Source organism: Crotalus tigris, unplaced genomic scaffold (genome assembly GCF_016545835.1).
Source record: "Crotalus tigris isolate CLP2741 ecotype Arizona unplaced genomic scaffold, ASM1654583v1 scf7180000018202.2534663867:1097284, whole genome shotgun sequence".
Classification (NCBI taxonomy): domain Eukaryota; kingdom Metazoa; phylum Chordata; class Lepidosauria; order Squamata; family Viperidae; genus Crotalus; species Crotalus tigris.
In genome coordinates, this window is record NW_024096880.1 from 375,476 (window position 1) to 396,304 (window position 20,829).

The 20,829-nt window shown below is 37.6% G+C and overlaps 1 protein-coding gene across 1 annotated transcript in view; it reads right to left on the bottom strand.

The window, feature by feature from the left end:
• Nucleotides 1-1,595: 1,595 nt before the first annotated feature.
• LMCD1 (LIM and cysteine rich domains 1) overlaps nt 1,596-20,829 on the bottom strand; it is a 75,744-nt gene continuing 56,510 nt past the window's right edge. The window contains exons 4-6 of the mRNA XM_039348916.1: nt 16,130-16,465; nt 7,482-7,697; nt 1,596-5,474 (exon numbers count right to left, since the gene is read on the bottom strand). Of these exons, the coding sequence (XP_039204850.1) occupies nt 5,316-5,474; nt 7,482-7,697; nt 16,130-16,465 (711 nt within the window). The 3' untranslated portion in view covers nt 1,596-5,315. The remainder of the gene's footprint in view (nt 5,475-7,481; nt 7,698-16,129; nt 16,466-20,829) is intronic.

A 20,829-nucleotide genomic window follows, 5' to 3' on the forward strand; every position in this document is an offset into this window, starting at 1 on the left:
ATTGTGCCAATTGAGCCAACTGTACCTTATTCAAATCACAATTAAGAAAATTTGATTTACCATAAAGTGCAATCCAAATCAACAAGATACTGTAACTCTTCATGTGCTGCAAACAGAGTGAGAATATGTTGGTGAAATTGAATTTAGCTACTTTTCCAGTTATTTTAACTCTCCAGCAGCTCTTGGAAAAGGGAGAAGGGGGAGGAAGAGAATTCACCCTCTTCAGGTACAAAGCATGATATTTTACAATATAAGAGGATATTTAAGGTAGCAAGGTAAAGTACATGTTAGCTTCTTCATTATATGGTAATTTGTACTCAGATTTATACAATTCACCAACAGATTATGGAACTGATATGTGTGATTTTGATTTCAAGTTCTCACAGTTGATGAATAATATTTTTGAATAAATATGTAAGGAATGCTTATGTTAATGTTGGATGTATGATGGTTGGGGAACTGGATGTACATGCCCTTTTTTAGACAGATGATGATGTGCTGACGGCTGAGATAATTTATGATTTGCAGGAAGTGTTAGGTCATATGATTCAAATGATTGCAAGCTACAGTATATATAAGTGGTGAAAGAGTAGAGCATCTAGATAAATTGTTTGTTTACCTTGGTATAAATTTTACTAAATATGAAAAAAATAGATGGAGAAATTTAAATTGTGCAAATATTGGTAGAATGGGTAACACGTGAGAGGAAGGAATCTTTGTTAAAAAGAGGAGACAATGCATACATGTGCATGCTGCTTCTAGGTAGTCTTCAATGATGATTCATTTATGACTGCCTCAGAAAAAATGACTTACAACTCATGCTCAAATTTTCAACTACAGAACAACCCCTACAGTCATGTGTTCACAGTTTGGGTGCTTGACAACCAACTTGCATTTTCAATGGTTGCGGTATATTGTGATCACATCATTGCAATTGGTGACCTTCCTAGCCAGCTTCCAATCAGCAAAGTCAATCTTGGAAGCCAGATGTACTTAACAATAATGTGATTCACTTAGTGACCACATGAAATGGTCATAAAATCAGGTCCAGTTAGGGCAGGCATGTCAGGCCGGATGCATCATACTGAAATTGTGTCCACCCCATTGCCAGAAATGGGCGAAAAGTCACAATACAATGTGCGACATCATGTGACGTCACAAGTTTGACATGCCTGAATTAGGAAGACTTGCTTGATGATTGCATCACTTATAGATCGAAATCCTGGTTGTAAGTTGAGGACTTCCTGTAGTTTGTTACCTGAAAGCGAGGGATACATGTGGGGAAACATAAAGCAAAGTTGAAAATGAAATGGGAATAGGGTTTTAAATATGTGGAATAAAACATGAATAGCAAGGTTCAAGAATGAATAGGTGATGACTGAATATGGATTTTAAAAAGGGAGTGACTCGTATGAACAAGGCGTGTAACAATGTTATCTAACAGCAAAGTCAGAGTGTAAAGGGGAATTTAAAGTACCTCACTCATTAAGAAATTATTTAATTATAATTTACTATACTCACTTTTGTTCTATCCACTGGAGCTTTCTTAGGAATAACTTAAACTTTGTTGATCAATTAAATGACAACATTTCAAACAACTTTCATTTTAATATTTTATTGAACATTTTATATTGAAGCATTTAGATACATTTCCATGGCTTGTCAGTTATTTTTTTGGGAAAAATATTAGATACATTAAGCTCTATATTTTAAACAATACAAAGTACACACACACACACACACAGATCCATATGTAAATGCAGAAGCAACAAGCCAACTCCAAGTCTCATTCCCAATGAAAGAAAAAAAATGATTGTAGGGAAGCAAGGCTGAGCGCCCTATGTTCCATTACTGATAAAGTAATTGTAAGTAATTTGATTCCCAGGGAATCAAACCTGAAATGACATCTAAAATGCATAATCAGGTTGCTTCTGGCATTATGGACCTTAACATCTCTTGCATATAGGCACAATGCCATGGAGTGCAATTCCTAGAACATGATGCCGGAGCAACCTTTGTGATCTGCCTCAATCCACTTTAGAATATGCCATTTATTTACTTTTAAAACCTGCAGTGATGCAAAATGACTTAATGAAGTTTCTTTGGCATGAACGTTGCAATCTGCTGGTCATAACACAGATGAGTGTGCCCTGTGTGCTTCTTTATTCTCATTCAGTCCTAAACAATGGCTTGCAAATTCTTTGTATTTGGATTGATAGACCTTCCATATCCATGAGAACCATAACTGGAAGAAAATTACATAGGCATAAGGAGGAATGCCAGTCAGTGGATACAACAGCTGGGTGGAAGGTAGAAATTCAATTAGTATTATACTAATCCTATTCCCTTTGGAAATTAATCACAAATGTAGTTTCTGTCGTGTGATAGAAGAAAAGCTCATTCCTCTAAACCAGTGTTTCTCAACTTTGACAATTTTAAGGCATGTGGACTTCAACTCCCAGAATTCCACAGCCAGCATTGCCTTAAAATTGTCAAGGTTGAGAAACACTGCTCTAAACACACACAGCTGCAAAGTTCCCCTGCCATATATAGAACTTAAATCTCATCAACATACAAAAGCTATTAGGCACAGTCCAGAATGAATTTAGTATTCCACCAAAATAAAAAGCCACATAATTATGCAGTTCCAGCATCCCACTGACAATTAGATAAAAAAATTCCATAAAGTTAAATAGCAATCTTTTCAACTGTAATATTTTACAATTGCATTGGACTATTAACCCGTTATCCCCCTTGACCTTGCTGGTTGGGGATGAGGGGAACTATAATTTTAGTACTTCCAGAGACATCCTGTTGGAATAGATAAATTACAAATTTAAAACTAGGGGAAGTGATAGTCTGGCTGATCCTTACAGGATGTAGGAAGGCAACATGTTGTGGTCTCCACTCTCACAAATCACCAACATGACCAATGATCAGAAGTAGAACAGCTGCATATCAACTAAATTATACATGAAGTTACCTAAACTAAAACACAGAAGAAATAAAGAAGAATCATAATCAGATTCTCCTGTATCTTGAGAATCATTTTGCTAGCCACTAATAGCAGTCAATGACTATTAATAATGCTCCATGATAAACAGCACCTCAAAAAATATGGTATGTACCTGAACAACTGCCTCTTTTGTAGGAAAGGAAGGTCAAATTGGTTTAAGCTACTTCTGGTTAACTGATTTAGCATTCAGATTTTTCTACCTGAGGATAGACTTCTGCAGGAATTTCTTTCAAATGCCCATCGCTCATAGGCTTCTCTTCCAATTTGCAGGAATACACTAAAGTTAGTTTTTTGTAGATCCTACCAAATTAGCACCCATGTTAGTTACTTACTGTCCCGAGTGTCAAATATAGATTTAAGAGACATTGAGATGCAGTTCTGTTAACATGTATGAGATGCCTACATAACTGAACTGAACACACTTTCTTAAAGAAACACACACTTCATAAATGCCCATGGAGTTCTGTTGTATATACTGTATACATTGAAAGACACAACAGTTTTGTATCTGCAAGAGGTGTCTTCATTAAATTTTTGGAGATGCTTATATTAGGTGAACAGTATAGGACAAATAGGACAAATCTCTTATTCCCATAAAAAGTTGAAGTTCTAATTTGCTTTCAAACACACAAAAATGTTAATACATGTTGTGTCTAAAACCAAACAGATATTTTCCAGTTCTCTGTCTTAATTCCTTATATTGCATTAAAGATTTCTATAAATTGTCATTACTAATTGAGCAAATCTAATGTTATTTAACAAACAAATGTTTTTCTGTTTGCTAATGAATAGTAAAGGGCCTTGGTATTAGTTGAAACAGCAAACCTAGCCAACATAAACTTGTTGCTAATCCTAGTAGAATTAATTGGCTAGCTTTTAGAATTTCAAAGTATTTTTTACCAAGAAAGCCAATATATTTTTGCATGCACTCACTTGCTATAAACAAAGCTCATTACTATTTTCTTTTCTTAACAGTTCTTACTGTTAAAGCAAAAAAGGCCTATCACAAATATTAAGAAAAATGAGTTTTGCTGTCCATTTCAGAATCTATGATGGGATGCAGCAATTGAGAATTTAATATTAATAGTCTCTATATACATGTTAAATTCTCTTCTCCTTCCAGATGTAATACAAACACAACTCCTTTCATTGTTGACCATTAGGTGGCTGGGGTGGCAATAGCAAAATTCAATCCCATTGGGAAGGTTTCAAGCAATTTTCTTTAGGGGCTACACAAAACAATGCTGGTATTCACGTGCTTAAAGGTGACTCGTGTGAACCGATCCTATTGCCACAACTGTTCAACAATGGTGTAGGGAGAAGTTGTCAAGAATATCTAAGCTGATTTTATGTGATTACTTGTTTCTAGTCTATGAAAGCAATGTTGTGTACGCAACGCCTCCAGAGATGAAGTACTAATGTGCTGAGATTTATTAGCCTTTACTCCCGCCGTGTGACTGTTGTCAAAAATTCCACATAGGAGTTTTCTAAATGCACTAAAGTGAAGTATTTTCATCCGTTTGCTGCCCCCAATGAGAAAAAAAAATGATGGGACAGAAAAACACTGAATACAGTATAACCGAGAAAGCTCATCAAACATATATTTTGCTTTAATTCTACTTCTAGATAGCATTTTTAAAAGAAAAATCATCCATTATAACCTATATTTTTCCAATGATCCCTCACAAGCTATTCTGCTTTCAGGTTCTTTAAACTGTCAAACCACTTCTTATGTAACCTATTTTTCACACAGTAATCATGTTTCTTGGAGGCAATGCGTTATAACACACAGAGAAGGGAAATACTTCTTTTGCAGATATTGGTGGTTCTATTTTCCCACTATATCATTCTATCTATATTTCTAAAACTACTCATTTGTAGGCAATGATTTTGTGATATTTAGTTTAGAAATATAGTCCTTTGGTTACCCCCCCCCCCAAAAAAGCAGCAAAACCCAGCAGCACAATGATAACTGTGTGTATGTGTGTGTGTGTGTGTGTGTATACCTCCTGGAATAGTTGTGTTTGTAATATACCAAAGTTGAAATAATTTAACATAATGGGGCCTAGTTTTTTGTAATGTTTAATGTCTTTCCTGAAAGGCCTAGAACATTCCATTCCTCTATTCTTCTCCTACTGCATTATCATTTCCCATCTCATTTCCTGTAACTACTTGACTGCAAATAACCTTAGTGATCTAAATCCTTAGGATGCAACTTCTTTGGCTTAAGACCTCCCCACCAATGAGTCCGTTCCAAGTCAGAACACACAAAAACATCAGCATTGAAATGACACCCAGTTTAAGGGAGCTTGTTTTTACTGCAAGAGGTACACCACAGGCTGGCTGCGTCCAGGATGAAGGGTTTGCCAGCCAGCAAGGTCTCACATTCCAGGCAGATGAAATGCTGTTTGTGCCAGGTAAGGCCTTCAGTTTGCAGGTAGTCATCAGAAAATATTATCTGTAAAAGTAAACAAGTCCACTTATCATTCCTTTCCTGAATGTCTTCGTTATGAAAACACGCACAGAGATACAAACACAATGCTGTTGACAAGCCAACAGTGTAAAGAGTGCACCCATGCTACTTAGCTTTGCACAGAAAATAAATATTTACACCTTCCTATAAAGAGCAGAGTTCTGGTCCAACCAAGCTGCAGAACAAGTTTACATTTAGTTCTAAGCATTGTTTAAAACAAATGTTTGAAAAGTACCTTTGGCTAGGAGACTTTTTGAATTCACTGAAATATATTGTGTTCTTTATACAATATGTATCTGAAGCAGGAATTCCTTAAGTAATTTAAGTTCCAGGAAAACCATGTTTGCTAACCTATTCTCATATGTATTTTATGCCTTTCCCAAATTCTATTTCCTTCTCTTCACAGTAGTCCATGCTCACTACACAGAGTTCCTTCTTGAAATGGTAGCTACTGTACCATAATTCAGGAAGCTCAGTATGCTGTATATTGCTCTTCCTATAGAAACCTACAAAGGAGCTGTTAGTGAGCTTTACAGCATGATAAGAATAAAGCCAAATCGCTTTGATCAAAGTTAACATTAAATGTTACCCAACTCTTAACTATCACAGTGTAATGGTTAACATGTAAAAAATTGGCTAGGCCATAGCTAGTCTCAGGCATATATGCTACACGGGTGTCAAGAATGTCCAAAAAGGAACCATTTCATCAGCTGCTGTGAGACAGAAAAAAACAATGAACAAACACAGCCAAGTACTGCTTATTGTACTGAGCAGATATCTGATTGATTTTCAAGATCCTTTCAACTCTACAATGGGTCAACTGACAGAGGAAATAAGGTACAGAAAGGATATTTTAAAAAGATACAAATTTACCTTTTTGTAGCTAGGTGTTTTTTTTTTTTTTTTTAAAAAAATATTCCCTACAATCTAGCATGTGGGATTTAGCATTTATTTAGTAATACGAAAGATTTTCAATTTGTTTTTGTTTTTTTCTTTATTTCCCATATCCCAGTTTACTTCATATAATTCTGGCTCTGAAAATAGATGCCATGATTGTGAGCTCTGAAAAATTAAGCTTGGATCCTGGATGGCTATTGTTTTAGAGAAAAGCAAGGTCTCCTCAGAGATTTTCAAAGAATGAGAAACCGAGCCCTATTGGCAAGCCTAGATTTTGATAAATTATTTTTAAAAAAAGAAACATGGAGATGGAAGAACTATAAACTCAGCTAGATCAGCTGGGGCATTTTTCTGAAGGATGCATTTATGTGCTAAATAACATTTATGATGACAGATCTGAGAGGTACAAGAATTCTTATTGGAAATATATTGCTGTAAAACATTTAACTGTATATGTACTTAATATCAGGCTCAAGGGACCAATTTGGAAGGAATAAAAAATTTATCCCTGGAGTCGCTTTAGTAAGATCAATACAAACTAAATAGCCTATGTCCACATATTAGCTTTAAGGGGACGGAGGAGGAGAAAGTAAGCTAATTCTACCACAAGCTTAGAGCAGTTCTTTTAGAAACAGGATAAGACAGAGAATACAAGGCAAATGTGTTGTCTGTTTGCTACCTGTAACTTGGCTGCAGCTCCTGGGGTAGCTTACTTCCGAATGGCAGCAGATTACAGAGTCTCTCTACCCTCCCTCCTTGTAAAAATGAATTCTGTTTTAGCCTTTTTAAGCTTAAGTTCAAACAAAATACATGCACTTAACATCATGGTATAAAATAAACATGCTGGAAAATTCACTTATAATCCAAACATTTCCCAGAAGAAATGAGCAAAAGATCATCCCATTGATCACCATATATAAAAACACTCTGCACACTTTTAATTCCTTTTTAGCAAATCAATACGGATCCTGCTTAAAAGGGAAAGGAGAGAAAAGATGTTGGATAAATGTCTGACTCCTTGCAGCTGTTTAGACTATCTCACAATAGGGTCCAATGCAGACAAGAGATGGATACCCATTTTCACAGTAACCGTACCTCATCACAAGCTGCGCAGCGTGGCTTTATACTGTCACAGTAATGGCGTCCACACCAGATGGCTCCATTGTTCCAGAAGTAGATCAAATCAACAAGTGGTTCAGAGCACTTAGAGCACACAAAACATGATGGATGCCACTGGTGATTATAGCCGGCTCGGTCTGCATACACTACCGGAAACTCAGCAGGTAACAGCTGCTTGCAGAAGTCACAGCACTAGGAAAGAAATCAAAGTCACATAATAATGAATCTCTCTCAATCAGCTTACAGTCAAACACATCACCATTTGCTCTTCTCCAGAGATTTTCCATTCATATACGTATATATGTATGTGTAGCATTTATAAGGTTGTCCAATTTTAAAAAAAATACTTTATATCATTAAAAAACAGCCCAATAGAGAAAAGGGTGAAGCAAATATAATAATTTAAAATGAAAAGGGAATTCTGCTGAGCTAGGCTCAAAAACTTAGGAAACATTCTCTTCTGTTTAATTTTAGAACTGAATACATTAAGATACCCAAAGTGGAACATCCACAAGCAAGCCTCAGTATATAAATGTGCTGAATGTGTCAGTTTAATATGTAAACTTGTCATTGGTTGCTAGGCATATTCAGCACTTAGTGATATTAAAGGTGATCAGCAACAATGCAGATGTTGTCCTTGAAGTTTTTCAACACTGATATAATCCCCAGCACCCTCAACAGGTATGGCTAATGGCAGAGGCTATTTGGAGAGGTAATTCAGCAGCATGCGAAAGGCTATAGGTTCTTCCTGTTATACATAGTATATTTTGAGTGATTTCCATAATAGATGATAGCATGTTGGCCTGCCCCATGATAACAAGTAAAAGGTCTCATATATATTTTTTTAATTTTAAACACAAATGAAAACAAAATAAACATCCATTCAGTGAAATGGATTTCTCCCTTTTATCATTTTTGTGGAAACATTCTGAGATGCCATAAAAACCATAAAAAACGTATGGTTCTTATGTTCAGAAATGAGTTTCCTAAGTAAAAATAAAATAGTTGTGAAATCATCTCTGATAATATTGGATTTAGCAATAAAGAAATATAAATGGATAGCTACTTTAGAGTAGCATAATGAATGGTATAAAAATGATATAGTAACAATAAACTATAAGCTCACATTTCTCTTTAATACCAGAAGTAACAATAATTTTATTCTGTTGGCTTTCTATACATTGATTTACGATTTGTGTAAAAGACACAGTAAACTATACATGCCAGATACTAAGTAAAATGAGCCACATATCAATTTCTTACAAAAGTGATTCAGAATTATTTATCTGTATTAAGTCACAGGGAAATGAAAGATTATGTGGTTTTATTTCCTTTTGGACGGGGTTTATATAATGCATTACAGTTTTTACTTCATGTGTGCATTTTGGAGTCTTGGTAATCTATAACTATTCTACGACAGCCTAGAAATGCATTTGATTTCAGTGCCCCAAATTCCCTTCAGTTTCTTAGCTCTATCAACTTTAAGATGTATGGACTTCAGTTCCCAGAATTCTCTAACCAGCCCTGCCTTAAAGTTGCTAAGTTTGAGAAACACTGAGCTAGAGAGTGATTTTCTTACCATGGCCATCTTTCAGCACAGATACACCTTTGGGAGCAACAAAACACAACCATAGTTTACAGTAGTTATGGCAGGCAGATTTAGCAGCAGCACCTCACAGCCCTTCCGTTCTCTCTCTGCTATTCTTTTTCTTACTTATTCTCCATTCTGACATTACCTTTTCATGCTTGCCATTGCTGTCCTCCAAGCTGGTTTGAAGCAGCTTTTGGGAAGAGCTGCATGAAATTATACTAAGGACCACAAATTGCCCACTCCTTGTTCTACATTTCACCTGCTTTGCCTAGGCCCAATCCAAACTTCTCATAAGGCCTCAAGAAAGGCCACATATTTTAAATATTTCCATACAATTAAACTATTTTGCTTTAGAACAGTTACTAAGAATGGAAAATCATGGTTGCTAAAGGAGAAAAGACTAGATCAGATATTGTGAAGGTTTAGCAAAGGAAAATACTTCCTTCCTAGGCTAAAGATCAAGTCAAAGTAAGCTTGAATCAAAACTGTACAGGAAGACTGAACTGTTCTCTCCATCTGCCAACTCCTAATTAATAGATGCAGACAACCCAGACTCATCCCCAACAGCCTGCGCCTGTCTTCAACAGTGAAGGGACACAGAAAACATCTTGCAGCCAAGAAGGGTCCACACAATTTGCACTACTCAGGTGACCCTGAGGACACAGGTAATACCTCCAAATGGCCTCATCGACTCTCTAAAACACAGGTGTCAAACTCGATTGTGCCACATGATGTATCGTGATGTATTGCAACATTTTTTGCCTTTGCAGAGCTAAGGTGGGCTTAGCCTGTGCGTGACGCACCCAGCTCATGGGCCGCCATCCCTGCTCTAAAAGAATGCAAATGACTGGCTGTCTGCACGGAATATAAATCCTTCCATTCCCCACCATCCAGTCAGAGCTGAAGAAGCTTCTTGGATGAGAAGCGAAATGTCTTCAAAGAAAAACAAGAAAGTCCAGTTGCCTCCTGAAAAAGCACCATTGGGACAACCATGACCTGGATGACTGAGAATCTCCATAGTCAATACTGACAAGACTTTCATTTTGTTTCAAGGGAAATGAAAATATTTTCTTCAGAAAAATCTTCTGCCCACAACGTCCCCTTTTCATAGGTGGTTAAACTTGGCCCATGATGGATTGTCTCAGTCAATTTGTTGTTCTTTTTGCTATTAAAGCCCGGAGTAAATTTCTCCAGAAAAATACCAGGATGGCCAATACACTTCTTTCCTTAAAACATTAGAAGCCTGCAATCAACAGCAAAGCTAATAATAATAATAATAATAATAATAATAATAATAATAATAATAATAATAATAATAATCTGGGACTTCAGAATTCAAACAGACAAGCACCTGCAACATAACACCCCAGACTTAACAATTGTCGATAAGAAAGACAAAAAAGTCTGGATAGTGGACGTGGCAGTGCCTGGAGATAGCAGAATAGAAGAGAAAGAACTGGAGAAGATAACAAAATACAAAGACCTACAAATAGAAATAGAAAGACTGTGGCAAAAGCAAGCAAGGTAGTACCAATAGTCATAGGCTCCTTGGGTGCAATCCCAAAACAACTGGAGCACCACTTGAACACAATTGGCATTGACAAATTCGCTATTAGTCAATTGCAAAAGGCGGCCTTATTAGGAACTGCTTCCATCCTGCGACGATATCTGTAATACCATCAAACATCCACATCTGCCTATCCCAGGTCCTGGGTAAGGACTCGATAGGTAGACAAAATGCCAAATCCAGTCTGAACATCTGGCTGACTGTGCGATGATCGATAATAATAATAATAATAATGATGTTGGAAGAGACCTTGGAGGTCATCTAGTCCAACCCCCTGTTCAGACAAATGGCTGTTCAGTCTCTTCTTAAAAACCTCCAGTGTTGGAGCATTCACCGCTTCTGGAGGCAGGTTGTTCCATTGGTTAATTGTTCTAACTGTCAGGAAGTTTCTCCTTAGTTCTAGGTTGCTTCTCTCCTTGATTAGTTTCCAGGCATTGTTTCTTGTTCTGCCTTCAGGTGCTTTGGAGAATAGCTTCACTCCCTCTTCTTTGTGGCAGCCCCTGAGATATTGGAACACTGCTATCATGTCCCCCCCCTCCTCATGATAGCATGATTTGGATACAGAAAAAAAACTCTTTAAAATAAATTAGAAAGATTTATCCAGTCAGTGAACAGATGGTGACAAGAGATATAGAAGTTATTTGGGCATTTTATCTCATTGCAGTGTTAAATCAAGATCCACATTCCAAGAAGATTAATGGAGTCACATGGCTTATGGTCCCAGACTCCATGTGCTCACCTCTCAACTTTATCCCCAGAGTCCCACTAATATTTTCCACTAAATTCTAATTCTAAACACAAGAAAAGGGGAAAGTACAATAACAGAACAATTACAAGGAAAGAAAGAAAAGAAGGGAGGGAGGGAGGGAGGGAGGGAGGGAGAGAGAGAAAGAAAGAAAGAAAGAAAGAAAGAAAGAAAGAAAGAAACAGTGCAATTTAAATTTGGAGTGCATAACTTCAGATCATAATTACTAAAAAGTAGTCAATTGCTGGAGGCCCCCTCAATTACCTTTTTGTCATATTAGACAAGAAATACTTGAACATTATACTGTAAGTTATCAAATAGGTTTAACCTGATTGACTAAGGAATACTTCAAAGCTTCCATTTTAAAGACTATGAAAGACTATGATTTGTTTTGTTTTTTAAGAGACACATAGAGAAGTACAACCTATGATTTCAAGATCTGGCATTAGGATTTGTATCTACTTAGTTATGCCAGGAAAACTTAAGCCATTGTGGTTAAGCAAGTGCTGACATTTTTACAGTTACTTTTTACGGGATGGCTCTTGGCTTAAAAAATGCACTGGAATAAGAAGCAACGCCAGTTAGTTGCTTAGTACTGAATATACTATTTATTGAAGACAATAATGATTATACTTCATGTTTTTGCCAAATAACTGAATCAAGATAATGTTTAATATCCAACTGATTGTATATCCCAAAATGCACTCTACATGGGAGCTGTTTGTCACCGTTAAGCCTGGGGCCTGGGGCCAGGTTATTTGAAAGAACATCTTTTCCACGTTGTATCTACCTGACCCATCAGAGTGGGGAGGCAGGGTATGCTACTGGTTCCCTCTCTTAAAAAGATCCACCCGGTAGAACCAAGAAGGCCTTTTTCCATGATGATTCCCTCATCATACTTGCCAAAAGAAGATTGGCCCCCACTTTAACACTCTTTCGAAACCCTTAAGATATTCTATAGTTTTGCCAATGGGCCTGGGGATACCAGGGTGATATGGAGCCCATAAAGTGGTTGATTTGATTGTTGTAACCAGGGGGATGGTGATTTATTGGGGTTTGTATTGAGCTTTTATTCTTATAAGTTGCTTGGAGTCATTTTGTCTTAGATAGCAGCAATAGCAATAGCCCTTAGAGTTATGTACCACTTCACAGTGCTTTTCAGCCCTCTCTAAGTGGTTTACAGAGTCAACCTGTTGCCCACAACAACCTGGGTCCTCATTTTACTGACCTCAGAAAGATGGGAAGGCTGAGTCAACCTTGAGCCTGGTAAGATTCCAACTGCCAAATTGCAGGTAGCCAGCAGTCAGCAGAAGTAGCCTGCAGTCCTGCATGCTAACCACTGTGCCACCATGGCTCATAGATGGCCATATACATTTTCTAAATAAATAAATGATGAAATTATCCCAAGTAGCTCAGGTTATGTCCAGGAGGTTTCAGGAGCTGTCTCCTCTTATAACAGCTTCTTTGCTCCCTAAGAATTGATGGAAAGTCTTTCTTTTGGGACCATCATATGGTTTAGCACAGTGTTTCTCAACCTTGACAATTTTAAGGCATGTGGACTTCAACTCTCAGAATTCCACAGCCAGCATTGCTGGCTGTGGAATTCTGGGAGTTAAAGTCCACATGCCTTAAAATTGTCAAGGTTAAGAAACACTGGTTTAGCACACAGCAGAAAGAGACATTTAATGTCTTCCCCACTTGGAACAGCTTTCTCAGTGTTGGCATTCAAAGCTGAACTTCCCTGACTTAGGAGGTCACGTTTACACCATCTCAGTGGCTTTTTTTTTTTTTTTGCCAACAAGTGACTTTCCTCCACAGGCAGCACAACTGTTAGAAAATATAATATGCTGCTTCTGACTGCTTTAAAATTTGTATAAGGACATTTTTTGTTTGATTTTTGGTTTTGTCTTTTATACATTTTAATTTGGGTATTATTTTAAATACTGGAAAGCTGCCCTGAGTAATCCTTAAAGCATTTGATAGGAAAAAAAATAGAAATCTTTTTAAGTATGCATGGAATGTACGTATGTATGAACATATAAATAAACAGCCTTAGTACAGTATATGGCTTAGAAGCAAGCTTTTACCTCAACCTGTGCTCTAACACAGTGTGTCCCAGCTGGCTGTGGAATTCTGGGAGTTGAAGTCCACATGCCTTAAAATGGTCAAGGTTGAGAAACACTGCTCTAACAGTTATTGGAAATCTAGAGGAGATTGGCAGACAACTATCAAGTCCAGACTTGTAGGCTAGACTGGGGAGTTGAAAAAAACAACGTGGAACAGGAATAGCCAAATGCTTCTGAATCATTGCTAAGAAAGTTGCACTAATAAAGTCGTCAAGAGTTGAACTCAAATTGAAGGAGGCTTTACTTTTATCTTCCACATTACTGTATTGGAGGAGGGCAGAAAAAGAGTTCCATTGGCCAAACTAGAAAGCTAAGAATTTTGGGTTGCTTAAATTGAAGCATTAATAGGATATTATCCCTCACTTTGGGAACCCAGTCTATTTTGCTTCTTCAGTAACAATAATTACTTGTTATTTACGTATACAATACATAACCCATAAATTTTGGCTAGGAACCGCCCAGAGTTGGCTATAAGATGGATGGCTATACAAATGTTTTAAACAAATGAATTAGAAAATCCTGGTCTTATTTCAAGTGTTACCCTTGAAATTCCTCATCTATCAAAAGAAGAAGGAGAACATTGTGTAGAATTTATGCAGTGCCCTACACTGGGGTTAAAATCCAGAAGACAGCAAAGGCTTTATTAAGGATGTTTTGGAATGTAAAGCCGGTTTCATCAAAAACAAGAACTATGTTGTCTGTAGCTTTAGACAGTGGCTGTTCAGCAATAACAGAACTTTGTGCTATAAAATGTTGGCATTTTTCACAAAATTCCAGCACTGTTCTGATAGATAAAGAGTATCGGAATGAGAAGTATAAACAAGTTTAAGAAAATGATGGAAAGTTAATACTGTGTTGTTTTCTACTAAGAATTTCAAAAGTTTTAAAAAATTACAAAAATATAAGGATCCTTGTAGAATTGTGCTGCAATTTATAAACCAGATTATACTTTGATAAAGTAATAAAGATGTATAAATGAATGTCAATAAAAATACACGCAGCCTTAAATGTCGAAATGAATGCATGAGACAAGTCTCAAAATGCTTAATGTTGTTTTCTTAGAATGCAAAAACTCTTCAGTGGAAGCATTTAGCTGTACAATTACTTTTTAAATGAAGTTAGGCTTTCTACTGATGTTTATAGAATACTAAGTAAAATTTTAAATCTCCTAGAAAGTAAACACCCGCAGTTACATATTTATTTGAGGGATGATTTTGTAGTCAAAATTATTTCATCATGCCATGGTGGTATTCACAACACTTTTAATAAAAGCCTCTGCCACTAGTAAGTTTTTATTTCCAGAGGTGATGCAGCCTTTCCTAAGACTGAGCTGCTGCTATAACAACATGCAATGTAGACTAAGAAGAATATGTTTCTCCAAACCAACCAACAAGCAAGGCCAAACTTCTCTTTATGCTCTGGGGAAGAGCAATATCAAAACCTATGCAGCAGATTACAATCACGACTTTCCTATCGGTCTCTCTGCTCATAGCTTTTAAATCATGTTGGGAGAATTCTGGGAGATGAAGTCCACATATCTTAAAGTTGCTGAAGTTGAAATACTGATTTAAATGACAAGGGGAAAAAAGAATCCTCTTACAGACTGCTGTTTTTGGAAATGGCTATTTTGAAAGTAGTACCTAACCTATACAGGTTGCCCATAATTTTAATACCAACACTTGGAAGATCAAAAAGCAGTTCAGATGATCTCTGTATGATTTTCATCTATCAAAATGCTTCAGAGATACTCTCTCTCCCTCCCTCCCTCCCTCCCTCCCTCCCTCCCTCTCTCTCCCATCCATTTTATATGGCTGCCCAAAATATGACTCTAAGTGGGTACAATAGCAATAATAAAATAGCAATATAAAACATCTATGATTAAAAACATTAATATTAGGATTAGAAAGCTAAGAGAAAGCATTAAATATTACAAACAATGGAAACTCCCCATCATCTCACTGTTCCCTTAAGATTCCCTGGACTATTAACACAACAAAGTTTTGAGAGAGTTCAGGAAGTTCGACAGGGATGAGGTCAATCTCACCCTGGAGGAGGGGGGGTGGTTGATGTTCCACAGGGTGGGTTCAAGGCAGAAGAGGACCCACAACATTCCTCTTCTGCCAGACCTGAGCAGGAAAAGGCAGTCCTCCAAATAACCTGGCTCCATGCCAGGAAGGGATTTCATAGAATGTCTTTCCAAGGCTAAACTCTACAGTACAATATTTTTGCTTTGTTTATTTCAGCACCTTTTCTGGCAGTCACTTCACGTCTAATACTTCTGCTGTTGGATTTTTATCATTTGTACTGGCAGCATTATTGTCTTCATTGTTCATGACTATTACGTTTGTGAACTAATTAGGCTTAAGCTTTGGGTGCAATTACATGTATCTAAAAGAATTGTAGCATATCTGAATCCACATACCTTCTGTATTCCCTAAAGCCACATACCTTCTGTATTCCCATCTTTCAATCAAGTAAGATTTGATAGGATTTTATGTATTTCATATTTGAATATCCAAGCTACACCCATTAATTATATACTTTTTTAAAAAATGCATTTTCCCCAAACTCTGAAACACTGTGTTGATGACTTACCGAGTCCTGCCCTTTTGATAGATGGCCCAATGTGCCATTGGTTGAAACTGCTTCCTTACTTGCTGCAGTATTTTTATCAGATTGCTTTCCTTCTTCTTTGGTAGCTCCCCCTTGACCCAGCAGTGCAACTTCTCCAACTCCAAGAGCATTGTCTTTATACTGCTTAATAAACTCTTCCATCAACTTGATTTCATTCTCCGAAAGGCCCCGACATTGGGAAGGGTCCTGATCATAAAGAGGAAGTTGCCTCATCAACCTTCTACGACGGTAATAAGCACCTTCTGTGCCAGCCACGGGTTGCATTTCCTTTGAAATCAAACTCATATATTGGGTTGCCTGAAGAAATTGGAGAAATACAAATTCAGGATAAAGAGGCACACAATCACAACCTTAAAAAAGCAGAGCAAGTCTTCACCCTGTCGGTTGAGTGCAAAGTCCTTGCATCTCCGTTGTGGTTTGAGCAGTCATTTTCTGTTCAACAGCCCAAATACCTGGGGTTTCTTCCCTTCTGTCCAACCACAGGATATTAAGTACTCTGTTCACGCGTATTCAGAACAGAAACAATAGGAGGGTGTTTTTTTATGAAGATGACTATGTTAACAATGCAGTTAATACTTTCAGCATAAATATTCTAACATCTATACATAATAAAACATGCAACAGTAGTACCATACAGGTAGTCCTTGACTTAAGACCACAACCGAAATTTGCATTGATAAGCAGGACAGTTGCTTATCCATTTTACCATCTTTCCTGCCACAGTTGATAGATGAATCACTGTAGCTGTTAAGTTAGTATCACAGTTGTTAAATGAATCTCCACTTTGCTTGACAGAAGGTTGCAAAAGGTGACATGACCATGGGGATGCTGCAATGATCCTACGTGTGAAAAAGTCATGTCCCTTTTTTTTCAGTGCTGCTGTAACTTGAAACCGTCACTAAATAAATGGTTGCAAGAGAGACTACCTGTATAATGAATATTACATACTGAGTCTGGATATTTGGGTAAGTGAAGGTAAAAGAAGGCTTAGCATATCCTTTGTTATCTCGATATAAGGAATCAAATGCTTTGATACAGATCCTGTTAGGGAAATGTTGAATAAGACCGAATTTCCCCTTTTCAACTAAAGCGGAGGTAGAATCATGGAATGAGTTGGATTCAGATGCAGGGACCACAGAATCTGGGAAATCAAACTTTGGCTACCAGGAAACTTAAACTAAATATTTCCATGAGAGTGAATTTTATATTTATAATTAAACTCAAATATTCATTTTTTTTTAGTGACTGTTTACCAAAAGCAATCAAAACCTGCATGTGTGATATGGTCTGCCTATGTGATGTTTTTCTGGAACAAAATAGAAATATGGACCACAGCCACTTTAAGGCTACTTCTCCATCTGAAGGTAACATACCATTCTCCCGCCAGTTGTTGAAATTGCAAATTGTTTGGCTCTGCCTCGTTCAGTCTCAATTTGCAGAACATTCTACAAACACAACACATTTTTGAAAGGCCCAGTACTACAAAAATGGGAAAAAAAATAGTAAAAATCTCAGCCTCTTTGACTTTTGGAATCTCTAGTGTCTAGGAAATATTAATTATGAGTCTGGGGACATGCTTCCTATTTATGATAGATTACTTTCGAATGGTTGCCAACATTTAGCTGGCTAAAAGCCATTAAAAAGCAAGTTTGCTGTAATAGTTAATCACCAGCTGCCATGCCTTATAAATTCCCTGTGGTGCACAAATAATACTGGTGAGATATTAATGGTTCTCACTTAATACTTAAGGAAAAGTAGAAACAATATCGAGCTTGTATAGTATCTAAAATGTTTCTTGGTCTGTCTTAGAAAAAGAACCAATATACACCAACTTGGCTTCCCTTGAAGCCTGAGAATTCTGGGAAATGAAGTCCCAACACATCTAAAGAGTGTTAAATTAGAAAAGGCTACTTCATCTTTGCTTCCCCAACACCTTCCTTTTTTAATGCAAATTAATGGAAAATCTTGATGGTCACCAACAATAAAGGACAATTATTATTTTTAATTCAAGTATTCAGTCCAGTGCTATAAGAGAAACAGATAACATTAATATTTTATTTGGATATTCTTTTTCTATAACGACAAGAACAGTTTATCAATAAACATGAGTTATTTAGTTGGTTATTTATATCGCCACCCATCTTACCTAAGTGATTTTGAATGGCTTATATAATTAAAACAACAATTAGGAATAAAGCAAAATAAATCCCATTTAAACCAATTAAAGCAGTTAATTAAAACAATAAATTACTAACAGTGCAACCAACCAGCATCGTTGGATCTCCAAGTCTTAAGAGACTTCCTGAGGGCCAGCAACATTTAAGTTAATAATAATAATAATAATAGTAGTAGTAGTAGTAGTAGTAGTAGTAGTAGTAGTAAAGTTGGAAGGGACCTTGGAGGGCATCAAGTCCAACTCCCTACTCAGGCAGGAACCCTACACCATTTCAGATAAATGGCTGTCCAGTCTCTTCTTAAAAACTTCCAGTGTTGGAGCATTCACCGCTTCTGGAGGCAGGTTGTTCCACTGGTTAATTGTTCTGTCAGGAAGTTTCTCCTTGGTTCTAGGTTGCTTCTCTCCTTGATTAGTTTCCACCCATTGCTTCTTGTCCTGCCTTCAGGCACCTTGGAAAATAGCTTGACTCCCTCTTCTTTGTGGCAGCCCCTGAGATATTGGAACATCGCTATCATGTCCCCCCCTCGTCCTTCTCTTCGTTAAACTAGACATACCCAATTCCAGCAACTGTTCCTTATATGTTTTAGCCTCCAGTCCCCTAATCATCTTTGTTGCTCTTCTCTGTACTCTTTCTAGAGTCTCAGCATCTTTTTTACATCGTGGTGACCAAAACTGGATGCAGTATTCCAAGTGTGGCCTTACTATTCCAAGTGTGGCCTTACCATTAATCTAATCACATGTATATGTTTGGTGTATGTGCATGTGCGTGCAAGTCTGAAACCTGATTGAAAGGAGTCCAGATAATCTGCTTCATCCAGGATCCTTTGAAGCTGTTGCATGACCACCTTCTCAACAACCTTCCCTAAAATGGGAAGGGTGAATATTGGATCAAAGTTGTTGAATACAGCTGGAGCCAGTGAGGGCTTCTGGAGGTATATGTGAATCACTGTTTCCTTGAGAGGCAGAGGAACAACCCCCTCTCCTCAAAGCTAGGATCCACTTGAATGTCATCTCCTGAGAGGCCTTTATCAACCAGGAGGGACATGGATCTCAACATCATAAACAGATGGCTAAATGCACAGTCATGAGGACTGGTCCATTTTATCAGCCCAACAATCCTCCCAGATAACAAACAAGGCAATGCTCCATAAATGTCCATAGGACTTGCACCAAGACTGGTGTCCAATTGAGAGTGAATAATTTTATCAGATGTCCTGCTTTTTCTTCTGTGTGAATCTATAGATGAACCTCTTTATCTAAGGTGGCTGAAATAACGATGAAGAGATATTGACATTTTGTCACCCTTACTGTCATAGAGTAGACTAGTTTAGTCAAGTTCACTCCTTGTTGACCACCAGCATTGTTCTAACTGTCTTATAACCCTTTTCATTTCCCTCATTTTCTGGGAATTGTTGAGATCCATGGAAAAGAAAAAACTGCATTGGCATGAACTAATCCAAAACCATGGCCACTTTCCCATTTCAGAGTGGGTATCAACTAACCTTGGCTGCACCATGTTACAGATCATCAGAAACAACCCCCACTTTTCTTGGAACCCATCTGTGTCCATCAGTTGCTTAGGGTGGAGCAATTGAAAAGATCCCACCTCTCTGCCGTGAGGTGCAGTGCCAGACAATCTCATGGCTACCAGAGAGTAGCCTGACCTTATCAGCAGAGGCACAGATAGCTCCCCCAATTCTAGATTATCTTACCATCACTTGAACAAGAGAACCAGATCAGGTGTGTGACCACTGTCATGAGTCAGGCCCTAAATGACCTAGGACAGGTCCATGGTGGTCATGAACTCCTCAGTAGCCTTAGACCAGGGTTCTTCAAACTTGGCCCTTTTATGACTTGTGGACTTCAACTCCCAGAATTCCTTATCAGGCACGCTCGCTGAGGAATTCTGGGAGTTGAAGTCCACAAGTCATAAAAGGGACAAGTTTGAAGAACCCTGCCTTAGACCTACAGACGCCATACTGAAGTCTTCTAGAACCATAAGCCTGAGAAACTCTATGGACAACCCAGAAGTGGAGTCAAGGAGCTCAATCAGAGAAGTCACTATGTAGCAGAAAGGCTACTAGCACCAATCTCAACTGATCCCTAGAGTCCAGCTTAATAAATTACGTCTCACATCTGGTGACCTGTGAAATAATATCTCTGAGAACCATTCCCAGATGGTAACCCTATTGCTAATCTGGAGTCTTGATTGATGCCGCACCTGAAGCCCAGGTACATTTATAAGAGGGGAACATCCCTTTCTGAACCCAGTGAGACATCAGTAGTACATGCCAAGTCAGCCCTCATCCGTGATGAAATTACAGATGAGAGATGTCTTATTACAGTGTGACCTGGCATTCAGTAGCAACAACTGAATGACACTGCAGATTAATTCAAAGAGATAACAGGGTGATTAATTCTAAATTAACATTTAGGAGAAGCTATTGTTGGCACAGCTGATGGATCAGGATTGAAAAAACAGGGA